The sequence below is a fragment of the Ostrinia nubilalis genome, chromosome Z (assembly GCF_963855985.1).
Source record: "Ostrinia nubilalis chromosome Z, ilOstNubi1.1, whole genome shotgun sequence".
Taxonomy (NCBI): Eukaryota; Metazoa; Arthropoda; class Insecta; order Lepidoptera; family Crambidae; genus Ostrinia; species Ostrinia nubilalis.
The window spans coordinates 7190851-7217683 of NC_087119.1; the positions used below are offsets into that span (position 1 = coordinate 7190851).

General features: G+C 35.5%; 1 protein-coding gene across 1 annotated transcript in view; it reads left to right on the forward strand.

Moving 5' to 3' along the window:
* Window positions 1–26833, forward strand: part of LOC135087060 (solute carrier family 7 member 14) — a gene marked incomplete at its 3' end in the record, with an annotated part of 134445 nt that overhangs the window by 49264 nt on the left and 58348 nt on the right. The window contains exons 8-9 of the mRNA XM_063981907.1: window positions 16214–16397; window positions 24271–24395. Coding sequence (XP_063837977.1) covers window positions 16214–16397; window positions 24271–24395 — 309 coding nt within the window. The remainder of the gene's footprint in view (window positions 1–16213; window positions 16398–24270; window positions 24396–26833) is intronic.

A 26833-nucleotide genomic window follows, 5' to 3' on the forward strand; every position in this document is an offset into this window, starting at 1 on the left:
CGGATATTAATTTGATTATAGAGATAATAGAGAGATAATGAAATACTAACCCCCTTACTAATACAAAGTTACACAGTTGTTGAACACTGTTTTAAAATGACATTTCCATACTAAACGTCAACGCGCATTTTATTGGTGAAATGGGAATATTGCGTCGCCGCGTACGTTAACTTTGATGCGGTATTATATCTCATAAATAGGACTTATAATAAAACGTTCATTTAAAATTACACAAACTTGGGTATCTAAATAAATAAATTATCTCTCTAATATTTGAGACAAATTGACTGAATTTGACAATAAATGACCGGTCATATGGTTTCAGACAATCGTGACCGGTCAGATTCGGTCAATTTACATCTCTATTCACGATAGAGTTTCGTTAAATCCTACTCCTACTAATATTTTAAAGGCGAAAGTTTGTGTGGATGTTTGTTACTCTTTCACGCAAAAACTACTTAACGGATTTTGTTGAAACTTAACAGTATTATTTTTTGTAACCCAGATTAAAATATAGGCTATAATTTATGCGAATCTGTGGCACTAAATTTCACGCGGGTGAAGCCGCGGGCAAAAGCTAGTTTAATAATAAAATAACATGTGAGTATTCCATTCTCAAATTACATCACCTCGGCCAATGTTTGTAGTTTCCAGTAGGGTAATTCAAGTGCAATCTGTCATTTCAATCTATTCTATTTGTCATTTAGCTTGTTTAATCTGTGCTCAATAAAGTGCACAATATTTAAGCAGGATATGGTTGCACGCGGATTTTTAGAGAGTTAAATCTTTTGGCCAATAGAAAACGTCATAATAGTTATTAAATGAACTGGGATTGGTCAATGACTTTTGAAATTAAAATCCGATGGCCTGAAAAAATCGGTTTTCCAACAAACGTCAGTTACGCGCAAGGAGGTTTAGCTATTTATCCATCGAAGTTAATAAGGGAGAAGACATAAGACTAATTTTATTATTTGCCTGCCGCGACCCGGTTTTTACGAACAATGACGATGACGAACGATGAACCAGTAACGAGGAGCACACTTAGCAATGCTTCCAGGTTGCGCCTCGGTATCAATTAAGTAACATTTTTCGTTAAGTTTACTTTATGGCCAACTAAAGGACTTTTGCCGTCTCCATGGACAAACTCGAAGTATGATAACTACAGTCATTGTCAAAATTTTGCACTGCCATTGCCGCTGGATACCATATATCGCTACTATATTCATAGATAATAGACTTTCAGTTAATCGTCAAAATTGACATTGTTTTTTAAATAACAACAAATGGTATGAATTTTTAAATGTGATATTTTTATAAAGGTAAGTCCCCAAAACAACATTTGATAGCCTATTTTCTTTCGTTGGCATCTAAGTTCCTGTTTTCTACATATATGTTACTACTACCTATTTGATAAGTAACTAAAAACTTTGTCATTTTTTCCGTGTGAACAAAAGCCCTACAATAAATCACCTATTTTTACCTAGTAGGTATACCTACCCTACATATTTATGCTAGACGTGTTGCAAAGACAATAATAATTATTATTAGCATAGCATGCCATAGGTACTACTCGTACCTATGTACACGTGTGGAATGGCTCACATACTACCCGTTCGCGCTAAGTTTGCCGCCCTTCTGACCGACCGCACCAACAAACCACACTACCAGTAGTGTCGTGGGGAATATTTTTTCCCTTCTACACTACCAAGCCAGTAGTGTCCTGGGTAATGGGTTATTTATAAGGACCATACAATACATCTTCATTCCCATCGACACTACTCCATAACTAAACGCGCGTCCCCTCCCCCAACCGCGATTCAAGGCAATCGGTTAGTGATTAAACGCAATTAATGTGTCTTATTTTATGCAAATACACAATTCTTATCAATATTAATAAATAAAAAACATTCTAAATATAGTTTGTTATAGTTATAGACGTTTCCCTTCGAGTGACGTCATATCGCCAGCGGCAAACTTAAAGCGAATGGATAGTAATTAAGCTGTAAATACCTATACCCTTGAGCCATGTGCGTGTGGACTGAGTTACTTAGGGCTGTTATGGATATTATGTAGTTTCGGTTATGGATACGGTTACGGATATAGGAATAATATTATACCGGTTTCGGTTACGGATATTTTTTTCGGTTCATTCATGGCCGCACACTTTACATCGAATAAATAATATAAATTTATACTAGATGGCATTATAAAGGTAAATCAGACTGTTTTGCCTTTACAATGCTATACAAAAACAATTAAAACTGCCTACATCCGAAACTTTTAAATCGGTTACGGTTTCGGATAACCGAAAGTTTCGGTTACGGATATCCCTGGACAGAGTGATCTTTTCAAAAAACTCATCCAACACAACCAAATTTTGAGAGGATTTAGGATATAACTGTGAAAACTTCATAGTAAGGTATTCAATTTGTGAAACCTAAACATCGAAAGCTATAACTAATTTAATAAATCTACTGTCTGGGCAGCGCAGTTCTTTCACAATTATTCAAGTTTTATTTATTCATTCATTCATTTAATTTAAAGCAAGAAGTTATGAAGAAACAAATTTTATGGCTTAACTGCTCTAACTTGCTCAAAACTAAACAAATGTACATTATAGAGCTGCTTCAATAAAACAAGGAGGTATGAATTTTTTAATATTGTTATTTTTTTTTGGCAGCCTTTACTAGGCAGATTCAGTGGAGAACCTTCTGTTCTCTATTAAACAAAATCTTTTAATTAATATTATACACACTGATTGCTTCCCTTCTTGCCAGTCTGGTGAATGCATGCGCATTAAGTAAATCAAATAAATTGTTAAAATGCTCCAGAAAAGTGGCTGTTGCAACAGATCCTGCAGGCAGCTCATCTTAAACAATATTACAAGTTTTAGTTAAGTAATCAGATATTTTGACAGCATTTCTTAAAATAAAGAAAAGGGAGAAGAAACTAAGAAGATAATAATTTGATAGATAATCCAAACAATATATTGGGCACTAGCGGCCGCCCGCGACTTTGTATGCGTGGATCCTGTTTTACCCCTATAGCCTATAATGTTATTCTGTGTTATAAAAAATAATACTGTATGGTTTCATTAAAATCCGTTCAGTAGTTTTTGCGTGAAAGAGTAACAAACTCAAACATCCATACGGACATCCAGACATCCAAACTTTCGCATTTATAATATTAGTAGGATGTTATTATGACGTTTATACAATAATACTATAAAGTTTCAACAAAATCCCTTCAGTAGTTTTTGCGTGAAAGAGTAACATTCATAATACTCTTTTAATTTAATTTTAATTTGTACACCGCAAAGGTAAGACATGTTGATACCATTTTAAATGCTGACTTAACACCTTATGTAGGTACCTACACATGTTTGAACAAATAAATGTATCTTTATCTTTATACTCGCGTAAACATACATTCAAGAAAGAAAGAAAGAAAGAAAGAAAAAATGTTTATTCAGTATCATCGACAATACACTTACAATACTTATTATTATTTAATGAGAAGGTAATTACAATGACACTGAAAAGGTATCCACTCAGCATGGTGTCGTAGCATCTCAGTAGATAATGCCACGACGCTGGTCTTCCGTGGACACCCAAACAGGGAGAGCACTACTGAGCACAACAATTGCTTATGAATCACGAACGCATTTGTACTAAGAATACATAATAATATAAATGCCTCATAAATACGTTACATATTGTACACCTTATATGTATTTAACTCTTTACATAATTATAAGAAAGTTAGCACACAGTTACCATAACAACCATAGAGGTTAATAACTCTATGATAACAACCATAGCAATACATGTTACTGATGAAACGTGGAACTTGAAGTGAGTGCATTTTAATTAACATTAATTTCAGTTTGCTGTCCTATGAGTCTTTTTGCAAATTTAAAAGGAACCCTTTGTATTTATATTTAAAAGAAAACAATGAGAAACATTTTTTAAGGGGTGGAGGGATGTTGTTCCAACATTTCGTGGCTGAGTATCGAAAACTTCCACGAAATGCAGCTGTACTGTGACTAGGACAACATAGAAGAGAAGCAGTTCTGATACGATTAGAAAATTCACACACACTTTCGCATTTAAATAATATTATGTAAGATATTAAACCTTGGATTCCAGAGAAATTATTGTATTTCCCCGCAAAGAGGTTTCCTGTTTCAATATAGGTATGACAAAGCTCCTGAAATTGGCCTTTGTTAAGCCTGTAACGTTGCCTGAACAGAAGCTCTGGCATGTCTTCAAAATTTTCTTCATATATTCTGGCTAATTCTCGCATTTTCCGCCTTCTCCGCAATTCTTCCCTGTGGGCAGCCCACAAGAAATGTAAAGTATTCATTTCGTTAGATTTTGTATCAAATAGTAGGATAGGGCTATTTGAAAAATAGCATCTGACAGTTTTGGTGGTAAAAAAAATATGATAGAAATAAAACCTTGACATTGGCAGCGGGGCGCCACCGTCAATACCGGATCGCTGGTTCCGATTTTTGCCATGTTGGAAACTATATAGTTGAACGACGGTAGCGCCCCCTTATCAATGAGTTTGGTGGGACAGTTCAGTTTAGGCATAGAGTTTAGGTCATCTTTAAGATGTTTTTATATGTCATTGGATTGGAGGGAGGAATGATTGATGAAAGTTTACATTAGAGCTATAAAATAATAATTTAGTTATGTAAAGACAGCCTAATATAAGTCCCTCTGTTAAAATTACATAATATATTTACTTTAATGAAGACATTTTTATATATAGGTATATCTATACTAATATTATAAAGCTGAAGAGTTTGTTTGTTTGTTTGGTTGAACGCGCTAATCTCAGGAACTACTGGACCGATTTGAAAAATTATTTTTGTGTTGGATAGCCCGTTAGTTCCTGAAGGCTTTAGGCTATTTATCATCACGCTAAGACCAATAGGAGCGGAGCACCAATCAAGAATATTTCAAATCAATGAATTTTTACCTTTTGAGAGCTGATGCTGCGTAAACGGTTAAAGTTTCGCAAAAATCATGTATGACAGGATTGTTCCCCTTTAAAAGCTCTTCAAAAAAGTCCGCGGTAGCATATGTCTATCTTTTAAGGTTGGCTCATAGTAACCATTTTTATGCAAAAAAAATCTGTTTTAAAATAATGCATTATTTGCGAAGGTGTTTTTATAAACATGATATTAATCCTTATCCAAATAAATAAATTATTCACCACAAGTATTTAATTTTATTGCCTGAAGACGAAAGTCTACAATCAATGTGTGTTACCAGTGATAACTTATGGCTCGGAAACGTGGCCTCTCACTATAGGCCTTATACAGAAGCTCAAAGTTGCACAGCGTGCTATGGAGAGGGCTATGCTTGGTGTTTCTTTGCGAGATCGAATCAGAAATGAGGAAATCCGTAAACGAACTAAAGTCGCTGACATAGCCCGACGGATTAGCAAGCTGAAGTGGCAATGGGCAGGGCACATAGTGCACTTAACATCAGGTGCGATTGTGGTCAAATACCTGCCTTGTTATGCATAAAAAAAAAAAAAAAAAAACTGACGGCCGATGGGGCAGCAAGGTTCTGGAATGGAGGCCGCGTACCGGAAGGCGCAGCGTGGGACGTCCACCTACAAGGTGGACCGACGACATCGTAAGGGTAGCAGGGAAGCGCTGGATGCAGGCCGCTTCCAATCGATCAATGTGGAAAGCATTAGGGGAGGCCTATGTTCAGCAGTGGACGTCCTATGGCTGACATGATGATGATGATGATTTAATTTTAAACATTCTTGCCCTTTACACCATTCGATTTCAATAAATATCTTAGGAGATATCCCAGTTTTAAAATCACATCGCAGCAAAATAATGATCAAGTAGGTACTACGCGCGCTACTGATGGATCAATGCACAGCCTAAACCGCTGATCGTAAAGACCTGAAACTTGTGTTCTTTGTATGACGTAAGCATCTGATAAGAAAGGATTTTCCAAAATTCTACCCCTAAGGAGGTAAAAAGGAGGGGCAAAGTTTGTATGAAATAACGAGATTCCTTCGTCCAATCTACTTAAAATTTTGCATAAGCATTCTATAACAGAATTAATGGAAGACGTGTTTCGTATTTTAGTGAAATGCACCCCCTAACTATGTTAAAAAGGGGTAGAAAGTTATTTTAGTGGTGATTTGCTTCAAAGTTGATATTAATTACTCATTAGTGCATTTTTTTACAATCATGACGTCATGTTAACGACTACCATACTCTAGGGGCCTCCACTTAACCTCGGAGTGGGTGCCCGCTGCGTGCGCTCGCCCAACAATGCATAGTAATGCATGAAAGTCATGCCGCGGGCACCTGCTTGCGCTGTATACATAAACTCATTTTCGCGCGAGAGTTTTGGCGGAGGCCCTTGAGGTAGTGGGAGTAGTCTTGAGGAAAAGCTCCTTCTCCCACGGCCAGTGGCATGCTGGAAGCTTGGTGATTCTAGCACCCGTAGGAAAATATAAAAAAAAAGTTTACCAATAATACTGCGGTAGGTGTAGTTTTCGATTTCGTTGTAAAAAAATAATACCACCGAGTAACTTTCACCGGATCAAAGGCCGAGCTGCATATTCATAAAATATAAGAAAAAAATATTTTCATGTTTATTTAACCTGATTTTTATATTTTAAAAGTACTTTAAACATTTAGATAATAACGTTAAAACATTTAAAAATAATCGTATGAGAACGTTTTCGACTTCTCCACGGACGAAGTCGCGGGCAAAAGCTATTTGTAAAATAATTAGACTAAATTATTAAAAGTGCCTACCCAAAGTCATTATTCCACGCGGACGAAGTCGCGGGCACAGCTAGTTTAATAAATAACACTGTGATTAAATCTGGATTTATCTGTAATTTACTATAAAGTGAATTTTAAAAACAAACTAATACAAAAACCATAAAGAAAATCGTATCATTTTCGGTCTTATTTAAAACATTACACTAATTGTCAAAAATGACAAATAAAAAAAACTATACGAATTCGAGCTAATTATTTTCATTGTAAATGGTTAAATCTTTAAATGGTTTTCAGATTATGCACCAAATCAAATGAACACAGTAAATAATGACAATAATTTAATCTAGGTGGAGAGATGTGGGTGTGCGAGGGAAGGGGTCAATCTTAATGTTAGATTTTATCAAATACTCAATACTCAATACGTTTATTGCTTCCATAATAGTAATATAGGTGTTACAATGTGATAATACAGTTAAAAACTGTTGTAAAGCCTTTGAAAATGACGAAAAGAGATATTAGCCCAGACCAACATTTATCGTGCCTTTCTAAGCATGGGTTATAATACTTATACTAGCTTTCCGCCCGCGGCTTCGCCCGCGTGGAATTTTGTCTGTCACCGAAATACATTACCGTGCGCGTCCCTGTTTCAAAAACCGGGATAAAAACTATCTATGTCCTTTCCCGGGAGTTAAACTATCTCTATGCCAAATTTCATCAAAATCGGTTGAAAGCAAGACAGACAGATTCCTTTTGCATTTATAATATTGGTATGGGTAGTATAAATTTATAGCAGTAAAACTAAGACACAAATCATTTTAGGCACTCTTACACAATTACGACAGCTTCTAGCTGCAACTGATTTCTACATACACACATACACGGTACTGCTCGAGCAGTTGTGACTACTTCGGCACGGTGAAATTTCAGTTGCCAGGTATATTTTATACTGACTGCTCGAGCAAATATTACAAAGTAGCAGTGGTTCCTCTTCCTCAAAATCAATGTTGCTACTGATTTGAATGAAAATGAAATTGTGACCTGTTGAGCAGTTTCACTACCAACTACTCCAGCAGTTACCTATCAATGGTAGATTCAAGCTGTTGACTGGCTGCAAAAGCGGTCCGTGCCTTTATGTTGACCACTGGCTAATTGCTCGAACTGTCCGTGTATGGCGGGCCCAAACAGACTATTTTTTGCGCATGATAATTTATTATATGAAAGTTCTGTAGCTCTACCATAAGTTTAACCTTACCAAGTGCGTACAAAATGTATGGCAGATTGCACAGCGCCCCTAGCGGTGAACGGCAGAAGTTTGTGTAAGTTACAGTTAGTAGCAGCTAGTGGTAAAGTTTTTTTGCAGTTTTACAAAACACTCCATCCACTATGTCATCCACTCCATCCAGTAGGTACCTATCCATATTTCTGCTTACAAATCCAGACATAAGTGTAATAAGTTATATTATGGTAAATTTATGTTCAAATTTAAGCAAAAAGCATTCTGTGTTTATAAAATATGTTTATTTGCACCTAGTTTATCAATCACCATGTTATTTCCATGCTTTCTATCCAGTCGACTGCTCTAACGACAAGGGTGGGCAGTCGTTGAGATGACAGCGCGAAAATCGTCGGCATCCACTAATTATGACCCTTATGTACCACTATATTGACAAAGTTCTCCGTCTTCGTACGCGATATTGGAAATTTGGCATCTACCATCGGCTGATCTGACATTAGGCGTAGTCTGGCTTTGATATTCAATTTTCAACTGTATTACCTTGACAATCAGTTCAAAATTGATTACTAGAAAATTATTTGACAGACGATTTCTACTCTCGACAAATGCATTTGAATTAGCCCACAGCTTTGTTTCCTGTTTGCCGACTGCTGGTTGTTTCAAATTAATAAAGCTTCCCAGAATGGAGCTCTCAGTTTTATCACAGAATACATAATAGTAGCAACAGAAATTGCACTCCTTTGTGTAGGATCAGATGCCGACATTTTAACGGTAATAATAATAATGCAAAATATCCAACGCACATGGTGCATTCGAAATCGCACCTTACTACTACGCTCACAAGAGCGCATTTTTTTTGTGTTTAGAATTGATCTATGTCACCGCTCAAGCGTCAGGGTTGTATGAGCAAAGTAAAATAAATAAAAACTTAATTTTAAGAAGCATTTATTGTATTTACGATTAGAAAACTTTAATCTAGTGGAGTTTGTATAATCGTACCATCTCTAAAGTACCTATTAATAAACTTCAGTGTTGCGATAATTCGAAATTAAACAAACAGTTTTAAAAGGTGTAGTGTCGGAAAATAGACACGGTGAAGTAAAGTTAATGTTTTTATTAGCTAAAATAATTTTTTTGCTATAGTTTTTTGTCATAAGTTTCGTTTTTCGTTTCGTTTTCAGCCAAATGACAATTGTCATAAGTATTTCAAAATAATTTATTATTTAAAAAGTGTATTTTTTTATTATTATTTAAATCACTACAGTTAATTATTATTCCTAAATATTACAATTTTTCATTAAAGATGAATAACAGTGCTGTTGGAACAATAAACCTTGATTGCGACTATGATCGACCGAGCGTGTACCTATAGAAATACGCGTGTGCAAACAGGCGCGTGGCGGCCCGGACTGATTTGCAACTTGAAGTTGTCGCGCGCTGTAGGTAATTATCTCGGCCGGCATAGGCGAGTGACGGAGGCCTGGTTTTATCTACGGTCCAGGCACATAGGAAGAGCATACTTTAAATATTTATCAACATAACAACAGAACTTTGTTCACGAGAGATTATAACAGTTCAGATTAAAATAGTTTAAATCATTTTAAATATTATTATGTTGTTTGCAGACAGTCGACTGACATATTTGTCATGTTTGTAATGAAGAATGTTCACTAATTTTGTTTTTTAGCTTTCTGTATTCTCTGTTAAAAATAAAAAATACACGTGAAAGAATTATTTCGATACGTCAATTAGTTTCCAAGATATTGAATTTTAAAAGTGCGGGCGGCGGCCGGCCCGCCATTTTATGCGCGTGACGTCATATTACAGTGACTGGCTCATATTTGTATGGGTGGAATCTTGCAAGCTGAATTAAGACCCACTTCCAGGCAACCGATTAAGCTGAAATTTCGCAAACACATGTGATTTGGATGACCATGCAATATTATGATGACATGGAGCTGATCTGATGATGGAGCTGGAAGGTGGCCATAGGAACTCTATAATAAAACGACTTAAATCCATCGAGTTTGGGTTCGTTCGTTTTGTATTGATGAGTACTTTAATTCTATATAGTAATCAGGGTCTAATGATGGAGCTGGAAGGTAATTCGCAATAAAACGACACAATCGCATCAAGTTTGGGTTTGGTTCAATTTTAATTTTTGTGATGGGTCTGGGTGTTAATATGTATAATAAGTTTGTATTTACAAAAAAAAATGTATTTAAGTATGTTTATATCCGTTTTCTAGTGAGCGGACACTGTGAATGTACGTCACGCGGGGTCACGTGACCGTCGGCGGCACTCAATATTTAAAGCGAACTTTGAATGCCTATAAAATCATAACTACTGGGTATTTTTGAATGAAATAAAAACTAATGTCTTTGTAAATGTAAAAGCCTAACTGTAAAATAGGTTTTAAGTGATTTTGCATACCTAGTAACATTCTCAATTATGCAACTTTTAAAAAGTTTCAAACTAGTAGGAATTATGTTAAGTGTGATACTATCGTAAAATGTAACCTTTTGAGATCTACTCATATGTTTGTGTTTATAACTTACATTTTATTCAGATCGAATTAACGTTTTTGATATTAAAAGATAAAATTAGTGACCAAATGTTATTAGGGACATAAAAAATAATGGATGATATTTTTTACACTTTGTATGTTTCTGTACCTATAATAAGAGGATGTGAATTAATTCCTATATTATGTATGATCTATAGGTATTATATGACTATAATAAAGTCTGATACCAGCAGTACCACGGTGCAGTACCTACGTTACCTTAGTAACTACCCACACACAAAGGCTCCAGAATAATTTCAGTCGTGAAACGCCACAGTTTTGACAGCTACTTTTTATTCCGGGACTACACATAGTTCTCGAGGGAGTTCGCGCACCGAAATTAGCGAGAACAGTCACTAGGTATTACCACAGAATACACAAGTATTACGTAGATTTGCAAAAGTAATAGTTACGAACGATGGTAAATTTTATACGTTCTAAAAGTTTGCTCATATCACATAGTGGGTGAGTGAGTTTCTAGCGTTGCACTCTTTGAAATAATTACAGCACTATCTGCCCAGAGCATTCAAAAACATCTCTCATCTTTCAATGTTATGATAAAATTTATTCTATTCAAAATACATTAAATGAGTCCACAACTTTCAACCGAAACTACAAGATACAAAAAACAAAACCAATAGAGATGTTTCCCGGATAAAAAGCAAGAATTTAAACTAGTCCGTCAGTTAAGTATCTTTTCAAAAAACACTCGACACGTATTTTTCCTTTTTCAAACTAATGAAAAAGAGATAAAGGGCGTTAAAGTTTAAAAGAAGAGGCCTATGACGTCAAGGAGTGCTTACTTAATAGTGTAGCACTTTGCGATGTCACGCGGAACTTCAACGCATCATAACTTCGTAATTACTTGTTTGATTGACAAATAAAAAAATATGTGTCCAATATTTTTTGATAATATTATTGTCAGACTAAAGTTTTTTTAGGAAACTAGCCTTTTTAAACGCGGGTCATTAAGCTAGCTAAAGCACTTTAATGCGAATTAGATATACCCGCCGTCAATTACCTGTTGTATCGCATTCGATGGGTTAAATTGGTTAGCGTCCCGCTTGTGGCCTGCCTAATTGCCAGACAAATTGGATTAACGAGATAGGTCTCACACGTCAAGAGCTACGCTTAGGCACAGGGCACAACAAAAAACGCGAATCATTTTGGCTAAGGCGCTCCGCTCACTAATTGCCGAGGCGTATGATTGGGCACGTAACTTAATCACTCCGACGAAAGTGCTAGAAAAAAATACATTTATGGCATTTATCTGGTTAATATCTTTAACAAAAAAAAAGAGGTCATTCTTGTGTTAAGTCCGACAAATGGTTTCACCTTAATAGTCCAGGGGCGGCTGAGTTTGATCCAACGTTCGTCGGATGCCATTAATTCGACTTCAACTCCTGCCCAAATAATGGTTGCACCAAAATCATAATTTGGAATTTATAAAAAATGAAACAGAGAAAAGTTTTGCTAAGAAGTTAGTTAAAGAACTGTCACCATATTATAAGCAATCATATCACCAGAATGTAAGTACTGTATAGGGCGTTAAGTGTCGACTAGTTTTATCTAATTAAGTTCGATTAATTTAAACGGACGATTAAAACTGATGTCGTAAAATGTGTTCTTTACTGCACCAGTCTCACACAACGTCGAGCAGATACGAGTAATCGAACTTCAAACAGCGCAAATGAATCGAGCGAAGCCAATATCATAAAACGCATCCTAACGGTTCCTGACAGCACAATCTTCATAAAACTCCAAGCTGTTAAGCTGCAGCTTAAGCTTAACCTTAACTCTCCGCAATAACTATGGATAAGCGGCAAATGCTTCTTAATATATAAATAGTATTACTTGCTCATAATAATATTTTGTAAATACCTACTGGGTGTCCCAAAATTAGCAAGTCACACTGACACTGGAGGTGGATAGGCCTAAGGGCTCTTTCAAATTTGGCGTTTTGAGCATGAAGTCAGTCAGTATTACTTTGTAATCAATTTTCAGTGTGCGATCCTGCAAACGGACGACAAACGTCCGCCTCAAAACGTATAATTTGAAAGAGCTCTAAAGTGTCTCTAAGATGCATTGAACAAGCCTAATATGGCCATAGAGAAGTTCCAAAGTTTTGAGATATGACCAATTTTAGATACTACCAATTTAATGTCCATTATACAGGGTGTATCTTGTAAGGTGTCAAGCCGAAGGCAGGTGATAGGTGAGGGCTAGACCTATCGATTTCACCCCCATGTATGTTCTACGATTTTTTAGATAGGCTTTAATTTTTTTTTATCTTTTTTTGGGTTGACTTTTCTCAGATTTCTTTTTTTTTTGACAGATTCCCTATTAATTGCAGATGTTTGAAAAAAATAATCACCTTCCTATCCTTGATGCAAGATACAATTTTTTTGCTAGAAAATAAAACATAAAAAATACATTTTAGCAGAACATTCTAAAATTTTCAACTTAAAAGTTTGAAAAAAAAAGAACTTCCATAGGTCCAAAATAATTTTAAAAACTGCACAGTTTTCTGAACCTTCATAATAACACAAAAAAACATGTACTTACTCGTAATAGGCCATTTTTTTCTGTAATCGCTCTACTAAAAGTGGTAAATCGGAAATTCCGTTACATGTTTTTGACTTTCTTAGTAGGTACTAACTAATGCTTTCAATCCCCTAAGTTTACGTTACGTAGAACACATTTAGAGACAATAACTGAACAGAACATTTTTTTATCCACAACGAGGAAGCTCTTGCCCTTCATCTGACCTGATGGAAACTGATGGATGATCAGCGAGCTTCACCCGGAATCCTAAACCACAGAGGAATTGGCTGTCCTAAATAGGTGGTATTACCACTAGACCACAGTGGTGATTGTTACTTTACGATTAAATTTGATATACCTACCTATTAAAGTGTGAGAGAAAGGGAAAGAGTTTGTGTGTGTGTGTGTGCGTGCGTGCGTGTGCGTGCGTGCGTGTGCGTGCGTGCGTGTGTGTGTGTGTGTGTGTGTGTGTGTGTGTGTGCGTACGTGCGTGCGTGCGTGTGTGTGTGTGTGTGTGTGTGTGTGAGAGAGAGAGAGAAGGGTGTAATGATTTAATTTAAAGTAAATGTTCAAAATGTCCGCTGTTGACCGTATGCACATTCAACAACGACGCAATAAAATTCTTCGTAAATTTACAAAAGCTTCTTCTTGCATTCTAATGTGGTTTTGTGCTTCAGTCAGCTTTGTCCGCAGTTCATCAATATTTTCATATTCCCTGTTGTATACCAGATGAAGGGCAAGAGCTTCCTCGTTATGTATAAAAAAAAATGTTCTTTTCAGTTATTGTCTCTAAATGTGTTCTACATAACGTAAACTTAGGGATTGCAAACATCAGTTAGTCCTAAGAAAGACAAAAACATGTAACGGGATCTCCGACTTACCACTTTAGTGGAGCGATTACAGAAAATAATGGCCTATTAAGTACATGTTTTTTTGTGTTATTATGAAAGTTCAGAAAACTGCGCAGTTTTTAAAATTATTTTGGACCTATGAAAGTTCTTTTTATTTTAAAACTTTTAAGTTGAAAATTTTAGAATGTTCTGCTAAAAGCGTATATTTTATGTTTCTAGCAAAAATTTTGTATCTTCTTGCATCAAGGATAGGAAGGTGATTATTTTTTTCAAACATCTGCAATTAATAGGGAATCTGTCAAAAAAAAAAGAAATCTGAGAAAAGTCAACCCAAAAAAAAATAAAAAAAATTTAAAGGTCATAAAATTTGAAAAAATCACAAAATTAACGATAACTTCTAAACTACGAAAAATCGTAGAACATACATGGGAGTGAAATCGATAGGTCTAGCCCTCACCTATCACCTGCCTTCGGCTTGACACCTTACAAGAAACACCCTGTAAAAGTTTGATTTTCAAATAATGTTGGCACGGTTACTAATGGCTTAATGAATTAACGCAAAAAAATAATCCTGAGATAATTAAAATCTCACTGGGTAAAAGAAGAGTTTGTTTTGACTAATACTAATTAATGATTTTGATGAGCCAAACAAGCCAATTAACAAAGACGTTGTTTGTTTTATTTTTATACACCCTCAAGGGGTCTTGCTATGTCTGAACTTCGTAAATTTGGTTCGTTCGTTTCAATCAAATAAGTCCACTGCTGGACAAAGGCCTCCCTCAAGGTTTTCCACAATGAACGGTCCTGCGCTGCCCGCGTCCAGGCTCTTCCCGCAACTTTTACCAGATCGTCGGTCCACCTAGTAGGAGGCCTGCCCACGCTTAGTTGTACTACTTTGTTACTAAAAATTAACTAAAATTAGTCTCTTAAACAGGATTTTAGTCTTTACTATAGATATTAAAATTCTCCTCATAAAACCTATTTACGTTTAATTTTACCTGCTCATTTCCATTCATACATCCATACCATAATTTCTTACAAGTTCTAACAAAGAAACCCACTCAATCAGCGCATTAAGCCATTAAGTCCATTAACGAAGGAATATAGTATTTCACCGGAAAAGCTTTTAATTAATTAAATGGCACTATTTAACTAAAACTAAACTACTTAATGTTTATCAAAGTTAAGTAAGATGGTGCAACTCAGCCTTGATGCTAATTTCTACTTTCCGTAACTTGAGTAGGTACCTATACAGACCCATTGCAGAGATTTGAATAAATAACTTAGCTTAGCATGTCATTGAATATTAGTTTCATTTATAACAAAGGAAATCAATGCCAATTCAGAGAAAATAACAAAGGCAAGAGAAAATTATTCGGACTCTGCTGACCTGACATTTCCAATCTCACATTAAATAGTAAATTAGATCTGTCTTCCTTTCACCCTAATGTAAAGTAAATATTGTTTGCGTCTGTCCTAAAATATCAACGTTGAAAGTTCTTAGAATAGAATAGAAATGTAAATGGAATTAAAATGGCAAAATCAAATAATGCAACCTCAAACAAGACCACGCCTACAATGCTCCCAGTATTTGCCTCATCAACAATTCAAGGATCTTTTAATGTTGGGACTTTAGTAAACTGGAAACAATACAAACTGGTTTATGTTTATGAAAACGTGATATTTACTCCTTTGCTACTTTTAGAATTAAATTCTTACTAAATAAATTATGTTAATCAGTGTAAATAAATTTTAAGCACATTATTAAGGTTTCAAACTTAGTTACCATTAACTTACAGTTCATCTCAACTCAAGTATACCTATCTAGTCTAGAAACCTAATAATCTAATATGATAAAACACCTTATAAAATGGAATGAAACCATATTCGTAGAAGTAAAAGTTCTGGAATAGAGGTCACCTCATAAATAACCTCACAAAGGATGCAGGAAGGTGCTAGATGCAGACCACAGAACACATTATACAAGATGCAGACCGCTACCAACCGGTCAATCTAATAAATTATTTATTGTTTAGCGGTAGACGTCCTGTAAATAATGATAAGTAGAAGTAAAAAAGGCACTATTCAAACAGCTGCAACTCCTGTGTATCTACAGCTTGACCGCCAATAAGAACCCAATCAGCGGAAGTCTAGTTTGTCCCGGGGATAACACTAATAATGGACGGGAGCATAGATACCTTGAGTGGTGTTCAAATTCACTTAATAATATTTATTTCTTTCCACAGTTCCCTTCGACGAGATCGACCCCGACTCTGGCCTTGTGCAGATGTTTGGCTACGTGCACGCACCCACGTGCAAGTACATAGTCGCGCTCGGCGCCCTGGCCGGCCTCACCGTGTCCATGTTCGGATCCATGTTCCCCATGCCCCGTGTGGTGTATGCCATGGCCTCCGATGGACTGATCTTCAAGTAAGTGTATTTGTATTTTGTTTCTTTGGGCTATGTTTCTCTTCGATAAGAACCCGGTCTAGATCAGGTCCTAGAGTTGGTCTCAGCTTTTATGTGCTGGTCTTACTGTCTCCAAGTTCGGATCCATGTTCCCCATGCCCCGTGTGGTGTACGCCATGGCCTCTGACGGACTGATTTTCAAGTAAGTGTATTTGTATTTTGTTTCTTTGAGCTGTGTTTCTCTTCGTTATGAACCAAGAGTTGGTCTCAGCTTTTCTATGCTGGTCTTACTGTCTCCATGTTCGGATCCATGTTCCCCATGCCCCGTGTGGCGTATGCCATGGCCTCCGATGGACTGATCTTCAAGTAAGTGTATTTGTATTTTGTTTCTTTGGGCTATGTTTCTCTTCGATAAGAACCCGGTCTAGATCACAGGTCCTAGAGTTGGTCTCAGCTTTTCTATGCTGGTGTCTCAGCTTTTCTAATGCTGGTCTTACTGTCTCCAAGTTCGGATCCATGTTTCAAATGCCCCGTGTGGTGTATGCCATGACCTCCAATGGACTGATCTTCAAGTAAGTCTTTCTTCTTATTTATGCATCTTGGTATTGTGTTGTGTCTTGTTACTCTAGCTTGCCTCGCCATGTCACCGTGTGTTTATGTTCGGATCTATGTTCCCCATGCCCCGTGTGGTGTATGCCATAGCCTCCGATGGACTGATCTTCAAGTAAGTGCGTTTCTGTTTTTCTTGTCTCTTTCTGTCTTCAAGTAAATGGCCATCTACTAAGATGTGTTCTTCAGTCTTCATTGTGACTCCGATTTTCACCTTTTCCATTCTGGTGACACCGTTCCCATGTTCGCATCATGTTCCCCATGTGTATTCCATGGCCTCTGATGGACTGATCAAAGAGTACCTAAAGTAAGAGAGAGGTATCAAAGACTTTAATAATCTTGGCCAGGACCATGGTGTCCTAGAGCTGATCTGACCTCTTAAATGCCGGTCTTACAGTACCTTTCTTTTTTTTTATCTTTTGTTTCGTTGACTGGTCTGACAGTCTCCATGTTAGGCTCTATGTTTCTTAAGCCGAGTGTGGTCGACGCCATGGTGATGGACTTATCTTCAAGTACGCTTCTTTCTTCTTAGTTGACAAGTTTGGCTCCATGTTCATGAGTGTACTTCATGTGCATGCCATGAGTCGCCGTAGATACTAGCGGTAGAGTTTCTTACTAATATTATTAATCCTCAAGAAAGTGATTTCTTATCATGTGTTCCTCTTTAAGAAAAGTTTCTATACATAAACATAAAAGTAGGAAACAAACAAGATGAAATGGTGGCACATCCACGTTTAAGTTGATCACATAAATACCTTCCCAAAAAAAATACCTGACAACTTGGTGTCGGTAACTAAATTCAGAAGAAAAACCTTTGTAATTTTCCTGGAACCAGTTTGTTATTGGGCACAAATTTAATAAAAACAAGATCTATATTGGGGAACACAAATTCCTGCAGTTGCCTGCGTAGTTTATTCCCGTGTCAGTATTCACTGGCCATCTAACTAATCGGGAACTATTGTCACTATCCCCACTGACGTTTTCCGTCGGAATCCAAGCTGCATTATTCATTTACGTGACAAGCCTGTTGAGCGCTCGAAGTGGGTCGGAATAGGTCAGAAATCAATTTCCGAAACATGACGTCATCAAAATAAACGCGACGTTAAGTCAAGTTTAAAATGTTTGTTTAGGACACACGCATACGCAGCGTTTTACGAACTAAACCGTTTAATGGAAATTAATTGAAAATGGTTTTATTGTAAACATGTTTATTGGTTGGTTACAAGATTACAATACAAGCTATGGATGGCGCAATCAATTGCTGGTTTTTTTTAATATTGTTTCATAAACTAAATTCATGTAGGTAACAATAAAAACCTTTAGTTCTTAGTAACTTAGAGTTTGAAAACCTAGGCATAAAAACATAAGCTTTACAAGTTTACGTGAAAGGACGGAAAATATTGTTTACGACCTAAACTTGTAGCTACAGCCTGCGTAATTTCTGCCTTTCAAAATTGTTTTACAAAAACATGAAGACATTCTTAGCTGGAGAGTACTGATTAGTTTGAAAAACAAATCTAGCTGTATTTTCGTTCTTTTTAAATCCTGATCGCTCACAAATAAAAGGAATAAGCCTCAGATAACCTCTTCAACGATTTCCGGCGAATGCTTCTCGTACCAAGAGCTGAATTTGTCGGAAATCGGTCGAATACTGCCGCTTCCGGTGCATACATACTCGACTAAAATATCGGCTATAACGACAAGAGGTTCATCGTTTTTAAAAATAGGAAAAATGTACAAAAGTTAGACTTTTTTATCTTAAAGTCTTATGAGTAGCTAAAAGTAAAATCGCCGGTAATCGATCGGTAAGAGAAAAAGCACTTATTTTTTTAAAACACTAGCTTTACGCCCGCGGCATCGCGCGCGTTGACTACATTATCTACATACTTTACGGAACCCTATCTTTTTTCCAAAATAAAATGTAGCCTATGTTACTCGTGGATAATGTAGCTTTCGAATGGTGAAAAATTTTTTAAAAACGGTCCAGTAGTTTTTGAGCTTATTCATTACAATCAAACAAAGTTTTTCTCTCTATAATATTAGTGTAGATAAGATAAACTAGAAAAATCATTTTCTTATATAATTAGGGTTTATACCTAGTTCTCTAGAATCTATATTAATTTGTTCAAGCCTTAGACACCTAAGCACATATTTTGTAACATAATAACTCGTATTAGTTGTTTAAACTACATGCAAACACGACATTATTTGTCTAGTTCGCCTTTGTTATTAAGAAGAGAATATGTGCAGTGCATGCGTAATACAGACGATGGCACATCAAACTAAACACCGTACCATCTTATGCCCTTGCAATAAGTGATATTTTGCACCAAAAATTTATAGTCTGATGTGCATTCGACTGTACCTAATGAGGCGGCTTCCACTCGTAGACGCTCGTAGCTACGACTGCCTGTAGACTGAGCTGCTACGAACTACGAAATACTTGGCGTTGAGTATCTACTATACGGTCCAACTACTAAGGGCCGAGTTCACCAACTGTCATTTAACCAATGTTTGAGTAATCGGCCGATTAATTTTTAAACGTCGGTTACGCAGCCGGTTAACTATTCGCTGTTCACCACGAATATTTTAACCGTGATTAGTAAATCGGGGAATCACCATCCGTTCAGGAGTGAATGAATGAATGCTATAAGTTTACTCAGTAGCGAAGTAACGTCGTTATATTTAGTCAACACGAGTTTTGGTGACATTTACATTTAGAAGCATAATATGAAACACTTTCAAGTTGAGAAGTTCGAGAAAACATTGGGATCATTAAGCTAGCCTGTAGTGTTCAATTTGGACGCGTAATAACGTCACGGCGCTGCACAGTATGTTATGAGACTGTATAATCGGACATTCTCATTTATTTGATGAACCGTATTGAGCTCAGTTATACAAACATGATAGTAAAACTCCCGTTTGAAAATTCCAAGTAGTTTTCGCGGTATAAAAATTCAAAGTTACCTATTTTTTTACTTCAAAATTATGCAAAAATATTCTCACTCGTTAACTAATAACATTTAATTCAGAATTGTTATAATACTTCATAGAGCTCTTAAAACTACACGTAATAAGCATATTAAGTGCTTCGTAAACGCATTCAGTTAATTAGGAAAAATGATTTTAGTGATTTTTGTTTTTATTTTTTTTCTCAATTATACCTTAATATATGCAAACATTTTTAATTGCAAGATATAGTCTGATATTTAATCTAATTGTATAAAAAAAATCAGCTTTAAATTCCGTGATATATTTGAGGAAAATCAAATTGAAAATATGCGCCATATAGAATTGTAAATTTCCCATCACTTTTTAATAGAAATATTTCTTTTGGATGTTTAAATATCATCAGCTCGATTGTAGCAAATTATTGTATTGACATTCGATTTACATAGGTTTCAAATCGATGAGAAAATTATTAAAGGTAGGATAAATTCGACTTCCTAGATTTGTTTACATACTTTTTTAGTTAGTTACTTACATACAATTTAAGTTAATATAAGAGTGTTAAAAAAGAAAAAAGACTCGACTTGAGAACCTCCTCCTTTTTTTGAAGTCGGTTAAAAACAATGTGAATGTGACTTTTTAGAACCTTCAACACTATGCACATAACAGGCGGGATTTGAAACTTTTTAGACATGAATTAGGGGAGAGTTCGGTATATTGTACCGCCGGATAAATTGTACCACCCTCATATTTCGTAAAGTATTTATTAAATGCCTGTAATTGCAACACTCAGCGATACACAACTAAAATCAATTAATATCGGCCATGTGGTTTTTGCCGTGACAACAAACACGTGTGTTTTATTTTGAAAAGTATTTTTTCATTGTTTTCAAGTAACTTTTGACAATACATGTTTAGTTTGTAATTTTGTTAAATTTAATCACATGGTGTTTCTAATATATTATTTAGAAGCGTAAATTAGTGTGGATTATAATTATTTGAAACATTTTTCGGTATTTATAAGTTATATTTTTTAGCGATTTTTTAAAAGCACTATCACCTAGTCGGCTAAATTGTACCACATCAATTTGTATGGAATTTTACCAAAGGATTTTGAAATTTTTTTTAGTAAATCATATTTTGAAGTTATAATAGCGTAGTTATGTTTGACTAACAATAAATGAAATAAAAACACTGGCAAAGTAGATTAGGTACAAGTGTGCGTTACGATAATTGGAATTACAAAACTTGTACTCAAAATCGTGATAACGTGTAAAACAATATCGATTGTCTATGTTATTAACTACTGTTCCTTTTCGTTTCCTAATTTGTTAAGAATGTATCGTATAATATTTTGCCATAGTTTTTTTATAGGCTTGAAATTTATTGAAATCCAATTTAGTAACCCTGTGGTACAAATTATCGAACCGGTTGGCTAAATTGGACCGAAGCTCTGAACTCGTACTTTGTTGATTTGTGCTAAATATACAACAATCATGTTAATTAATACTTATGAAATAGTAAGTTGAATAATGTATCTTTTATTATATACCATGGACATTAGCAAAAACAAAAGAAAACTATGTGTAAAATGGGATTGAAAAAAACTGGTCCAAATTAGCGGACTCTCCCTTATTCCTTCCAAAATTGTCGAACCTAGACCCGTAAAAATTTTATTAAGACGTTTTATGTTTTTTCTCAAATATGTCACGGAGTTTAAAGCTGATTTTATTAATACAATTAGATTAAATATCAGACTATATCTTGCAATTAAAAATGTTTGCATATATTAAGGTATAATTGAGAAAAAAAATAAAAACAAAAATCACAAAAATCATTTTTCCTTATTAACTGAATGCGTTTACGAAGCACTTAATACGCTTATTACGTGTAGTTTTAAGAGCTCTATGAAGTATTAAAACAATTCTGAATTAAATGTTATTAGTTAACGAGTGAGAATATTTTTGCATAATTTTGAAGTAAAAAAATAGGTAACTTTGAATTTTTATACCGCGAAAACTACTTGGAATTTTCAAACGGGAGTTTTACTATCATGTTTGTATAACTGAGCTCTATACGTTTCATCAAATCAATGAGAATGTCCGTTTATACAGTCCCATAACACACTGTGCGCTGTTACTGTCAAATGTCACTCGTGCTAATTTTATTCTCCGTGTTGATCATAGAGGGTGTTGATGTTATGAGTTATGTTTGTTTGTTGTGAATTGGGATGATAACTGGGTAATGAAATCGAAATTCTATTTAGTCCGTCAGACAGATAATTAAAAAAATTGGACGTGTATTTTTTTCATAATTGAATTGACGTCATTGTTGAGTAAAAAATCTACATAGGCGTGACGTAACGCGCCATTTCAACTCGATGTAGCACTGAAAAAAAAGAGATAATATTTTTGAGTCTAATATTTTCTAATTATCTGTCTGGCGGACGAATAATTGAAATTTTGTCATCTAGCCTCTAGGTCGCCTTGGTCTGGACTCTTATATCTTTAAGAATTTCAAGATTTTCAAGAAGGCTTGTAGTGATCTTGATAGTTATCAATTAATGCATTGAACATTTACTGCATGTTTGTTTATCTATTCTCAAAGCCAGCGAAATTCGAAACAATGATGCATCTGTTGCAGCCAAACTCATAGAAAAAATGTGTCAACCCATGTGTCCAACAAATGGTACTAAACGACGGTTAAACGATGCTTTGGACCTCGGTTATAATGATCGGCTGTTTAAGGGCTATAAATACTGGTTAACGTGTGGTGAACATTAAAAATGACTTGATCAGTAGTTTAAGTGTTAAACAGCCGTTTTAAAACTCGGTGAACTCGGCCCTAAGTACCCCAAATATCCAACCAATGCCAAGTTTGTTGGAATATTGATACAGAATTTGCTCTGACAACTAGTGCTACCAATAGCCTTTACAAATGATTCCTCTTACTGAAAACTAGTTCAGAATTGCATTACTATACTAAACGTCACTTTAAAATAGTGTTCAACGCGCCTATAACTTTTGTTTGCCATTATTAAAGAAGAAGAAAAGATAATACACCACGGACAGTAAGCACCAATTATGGGGCCAACGCTGCTTCGTGATAGCCTTTCAAAAGTTTAATGATATTACAGCTGATCCACCGCAGTTTCTGAAGTCCCACGAAAAGCAATCAAACTTAACAAACTTACCAAGAAATATAGTAAAATATGAAATGCGAAATAATTTTCTCGGTTCTTAATTATAGTTGGAGATCCTTTGCAACCTTATACAGGGTGTTAGTGTTAGGACCAAGTATAGATTTTTACGCGTTTTTCATTTACTATAGAACTTAGACTAACTTGGAATTAGCTTTTCATTTTTATTGAAAAATGCCTCACTTATAGTAACTTCTTATTATTTCACGTACAGAAAATTTTTAGGTGAAAAGGTAAAACTACCTTACTCGTTTTTAGAATTGTAAAACTAATTTATACCGATAATTACGCTTTATTTTATCCGATAATATAGTTTTACTGCGTTCCCCGAGTATTTTAATAGCTTTTTAGTTTTACTACCAGAAGCTGCCTTTTTTGTTCCCACAAGAAAATAAAACTTTAAATGTGTGCTCTTAAGTAAATTATAATTTGTGTTTTTATGTCAAGTAATATAACACCGGGAAAAACTTGCTTCATTATAACTATTGCTTCAAGAATCTTGATAGATATTTCACTCATCAGTAGCCTTCCAACTAATAGCACAAAGTTTTAAAACTTTACTTCGTTTAAAGTTGCACTGAGTTTCACATTTCACCGAGTTACGACTATCGTACACTTGAAACTTGTGAATTTCTTTACCAGCAACGACTCAGGTGGCAATTATATTACCTATTTTTTCATAATTTGGAAGTTCCAATAAGTTACAAATATTTTTATGTTAATCATAACTTGGCTTGACGTGGCTTGACTTGGCACGCGGTACGTGTCTAGATTTGTAATATTAGATCTAGGTGTCATGCAAATGCTATTGATATGATATGGGTAGATATCAACAATTTTATTTATTTTAGCTAATTTCACACACTGCTGACCACGATCCCGCAATCCCCCGAAAAACGCTCTTTAGCTTTTTCTGCCGAGCTGCTGTAATATTGTAGTATTTTTTTTATGGAACAAGAGGCAAACGAGACGAATCACCTGATGGTAAATGATGACCGTCATCCACAGACACCCGCAGGCCCGGGAGCGTTACGAGTGCGTTGCTGGCCTGTTAAAAATATTATAAATCTCCAAAAAATCGTCCATTTTATATCCAGAGCCACTGCAATAGTTTGTTAAAAATATTGTTTTTCTCAGGAAACTGGCGAGCATCTCTGAGAACTCTGGCACACCAGCGTTTGCTACCATCCTCGGAGGAGTGGCTGCTGCCATCGTGGCCCTCATGATCCAACTGGAGGTCCTGGTCGAGATGATGAGCATTGGTGAGTTTCCAATACTATTTAGATGAGAGAACAGATCGTACTTCTAAACTAAAAAATTGTCTATAGTGATAAAAAACCAATATTATGAAACCATTCTTAGAAAAGTTTTCGTCTCCTACTTTATAGCTTACAGTGACGAGAATTCAAGCACCTTTCTAAACATAGAAAAACAGATCGTTGTCTAAAATAGAAAATCGCATATCGTCAAAAGCATCCAAGAAATCATTTTTACAAAACCTAGAAGAATGGCGAGTTTTTATCGTTTATTTATTATTTATTGTTAATGCAAAACACTTGTAAACTTACAGAACAGTACCTCTATTACGAAAAACTTTCGAGTTCGTTTCGTTGCGTATTCAAAGTGTCATCGAAAAATTTTGTATGAAAAATTAAACAGCGCCCCCTAGGGCGGCTATAATATAGGGGGCGCTGTTTAATTTTTCATACAAAATTTTTCGATGACACTTTGAATACGCAACGAAACGAACTCGAAAGTTTTTCGTAATAGAGGTACAGGTCCAAAACGCTTACGAGCTTAAAAATAATAAACATGTCAATATACTTAAGTCACAAATAAAATACATGCAGTTTATAAATTAAATACTTAATAGAAACACTGAACATGTTACGTAAAGTTATGGTTAATAGTTGTGTTGCGACGTACTGTATTGCCTGTATTGGGTTATAATAGGTACTACTCAACGTATGCCGTTACAAAAACTGCAAAACTGAATGACAGCTCTTTAATAGAGTATGCTGGTAGATAATCTCCGGTCGCCGTCACTTGTTTTGCATGATCACGATAAAGGTCTTTATTCTCGGCTAAAGCAAAATAGAAAATAAATAACATCGACGTGTAAAAAGATTTTCACAGCAGAAAATCGCTTTTTCCTCGCGCGCACGATGTTGACAGATGTCCGATTGTCAGCACCCGGTAAGCTTCGCTTAAAGCGGTTACAAGCGACTGCAATATTAATTTTAATATTTTTGCGCCACGTTAAACCGCTTAACTGGCACTTACTGACAATCGATAGCCATTAACATCGAAACTGAATCTGCAATACAAAAATAATTTCATAATCGGATTTGAACGTCGAGATCAGTTTTAATATTAATTAATAGCAATCAAAAATATACAACGAATTATTATTTGACTTAAACGTGATGTATGATAATTGTAAAAGCTCAACATCGTTCCCGACAAGCTTTTCATAGATTTTCAATCAACAAACATGGTCTAGTTTCGATACAAATGGGTATTATCATAGCAAAACGTTGCAACCTCGTCAAGCTGGTCACGCTCGTGCGCTTATAGGGATTAAATGCAGGGGTTGTTAAGACCTAAGTTTGCGCCAGCTTTCTAGAGCTTACGTTTACGGCGAGCTTTAGCACGCTTCCCGCTGGCGCATTCGGCAAACAAGCTGTGCCTGGTACTCAAAGTGGGCCCCGTGGGGCCCCGAGGCTTAGTAAAATGTCTAAAGCCTTCCGAAAATGTTGTATGATTGTATGTATGCATGTGTTTAGTACAATTAAATTTTGTGTACAATCTATGAAGTTTAATAATTAGCCTTGAAAAGTTATGTGCGAAAAATATTTTTACACAATTAATTATTCTTTTCCAGCTTTAAGATTTACTTAATTAAACAAATATGGCGATTGAGATAGTAAAAATTCAGCGCTCAAATGCTTGATAAACTATATCATCGCTGTATCTTAGTAATTGCATGGTGATAATTATTAACATTACCGAATTATTCAAATGCCGTCATATTAGAAGTCTTAAATTTTGGAGTTCTGCTAAGATCTAAGCACAAAAAGCCTTGAGAACCGCTGCATTAAACTCACAGTATCAGATACTTGGGTAGTGATTATGTAAACGACGGAGCGTGTGAGGAGCGCTCTTAAACTAACGCCTTCGCGTTCGAGGTATCCAGTTTACATTTGAATGCAATGTTGACTTATTAGAGTTCTCCCTCTCTCCCGTTTCAAATTAGTTTACTCGTTAGTAATAATTAAATATTGATTATCATTTATTTATTTATTTAACCTTTGCACATAAAAGTAATTTATAAAGCGGCCAAAAAGAATTTGATTTAATATTTGAATACTTTTATAAATAGGAATGCTGCATGTTTGATTCGGCCTCAAAGATAAGCAAACATTGTTCAAACCTGTCCTTGTAAATTCAATCAATAATAGTCCTTACACCGTAGAAATTGGTCATTCTTGGGGAATAAATAAATAAATAAAATATCCTTGGACTAAAGAAAATCCTTATGAAAATCCTACCTATCCTACGTTTAAGAAAATCCTTATGAAAAAATGATACCTACCATAAAGTAAAAATAAATGACAAGAATGCGTGGACTGTCTAGCTCGCACTCATTACGTGTCATGTAAGTTATATTGCTGTATTTGATTGAAAAAGAGACTGACAA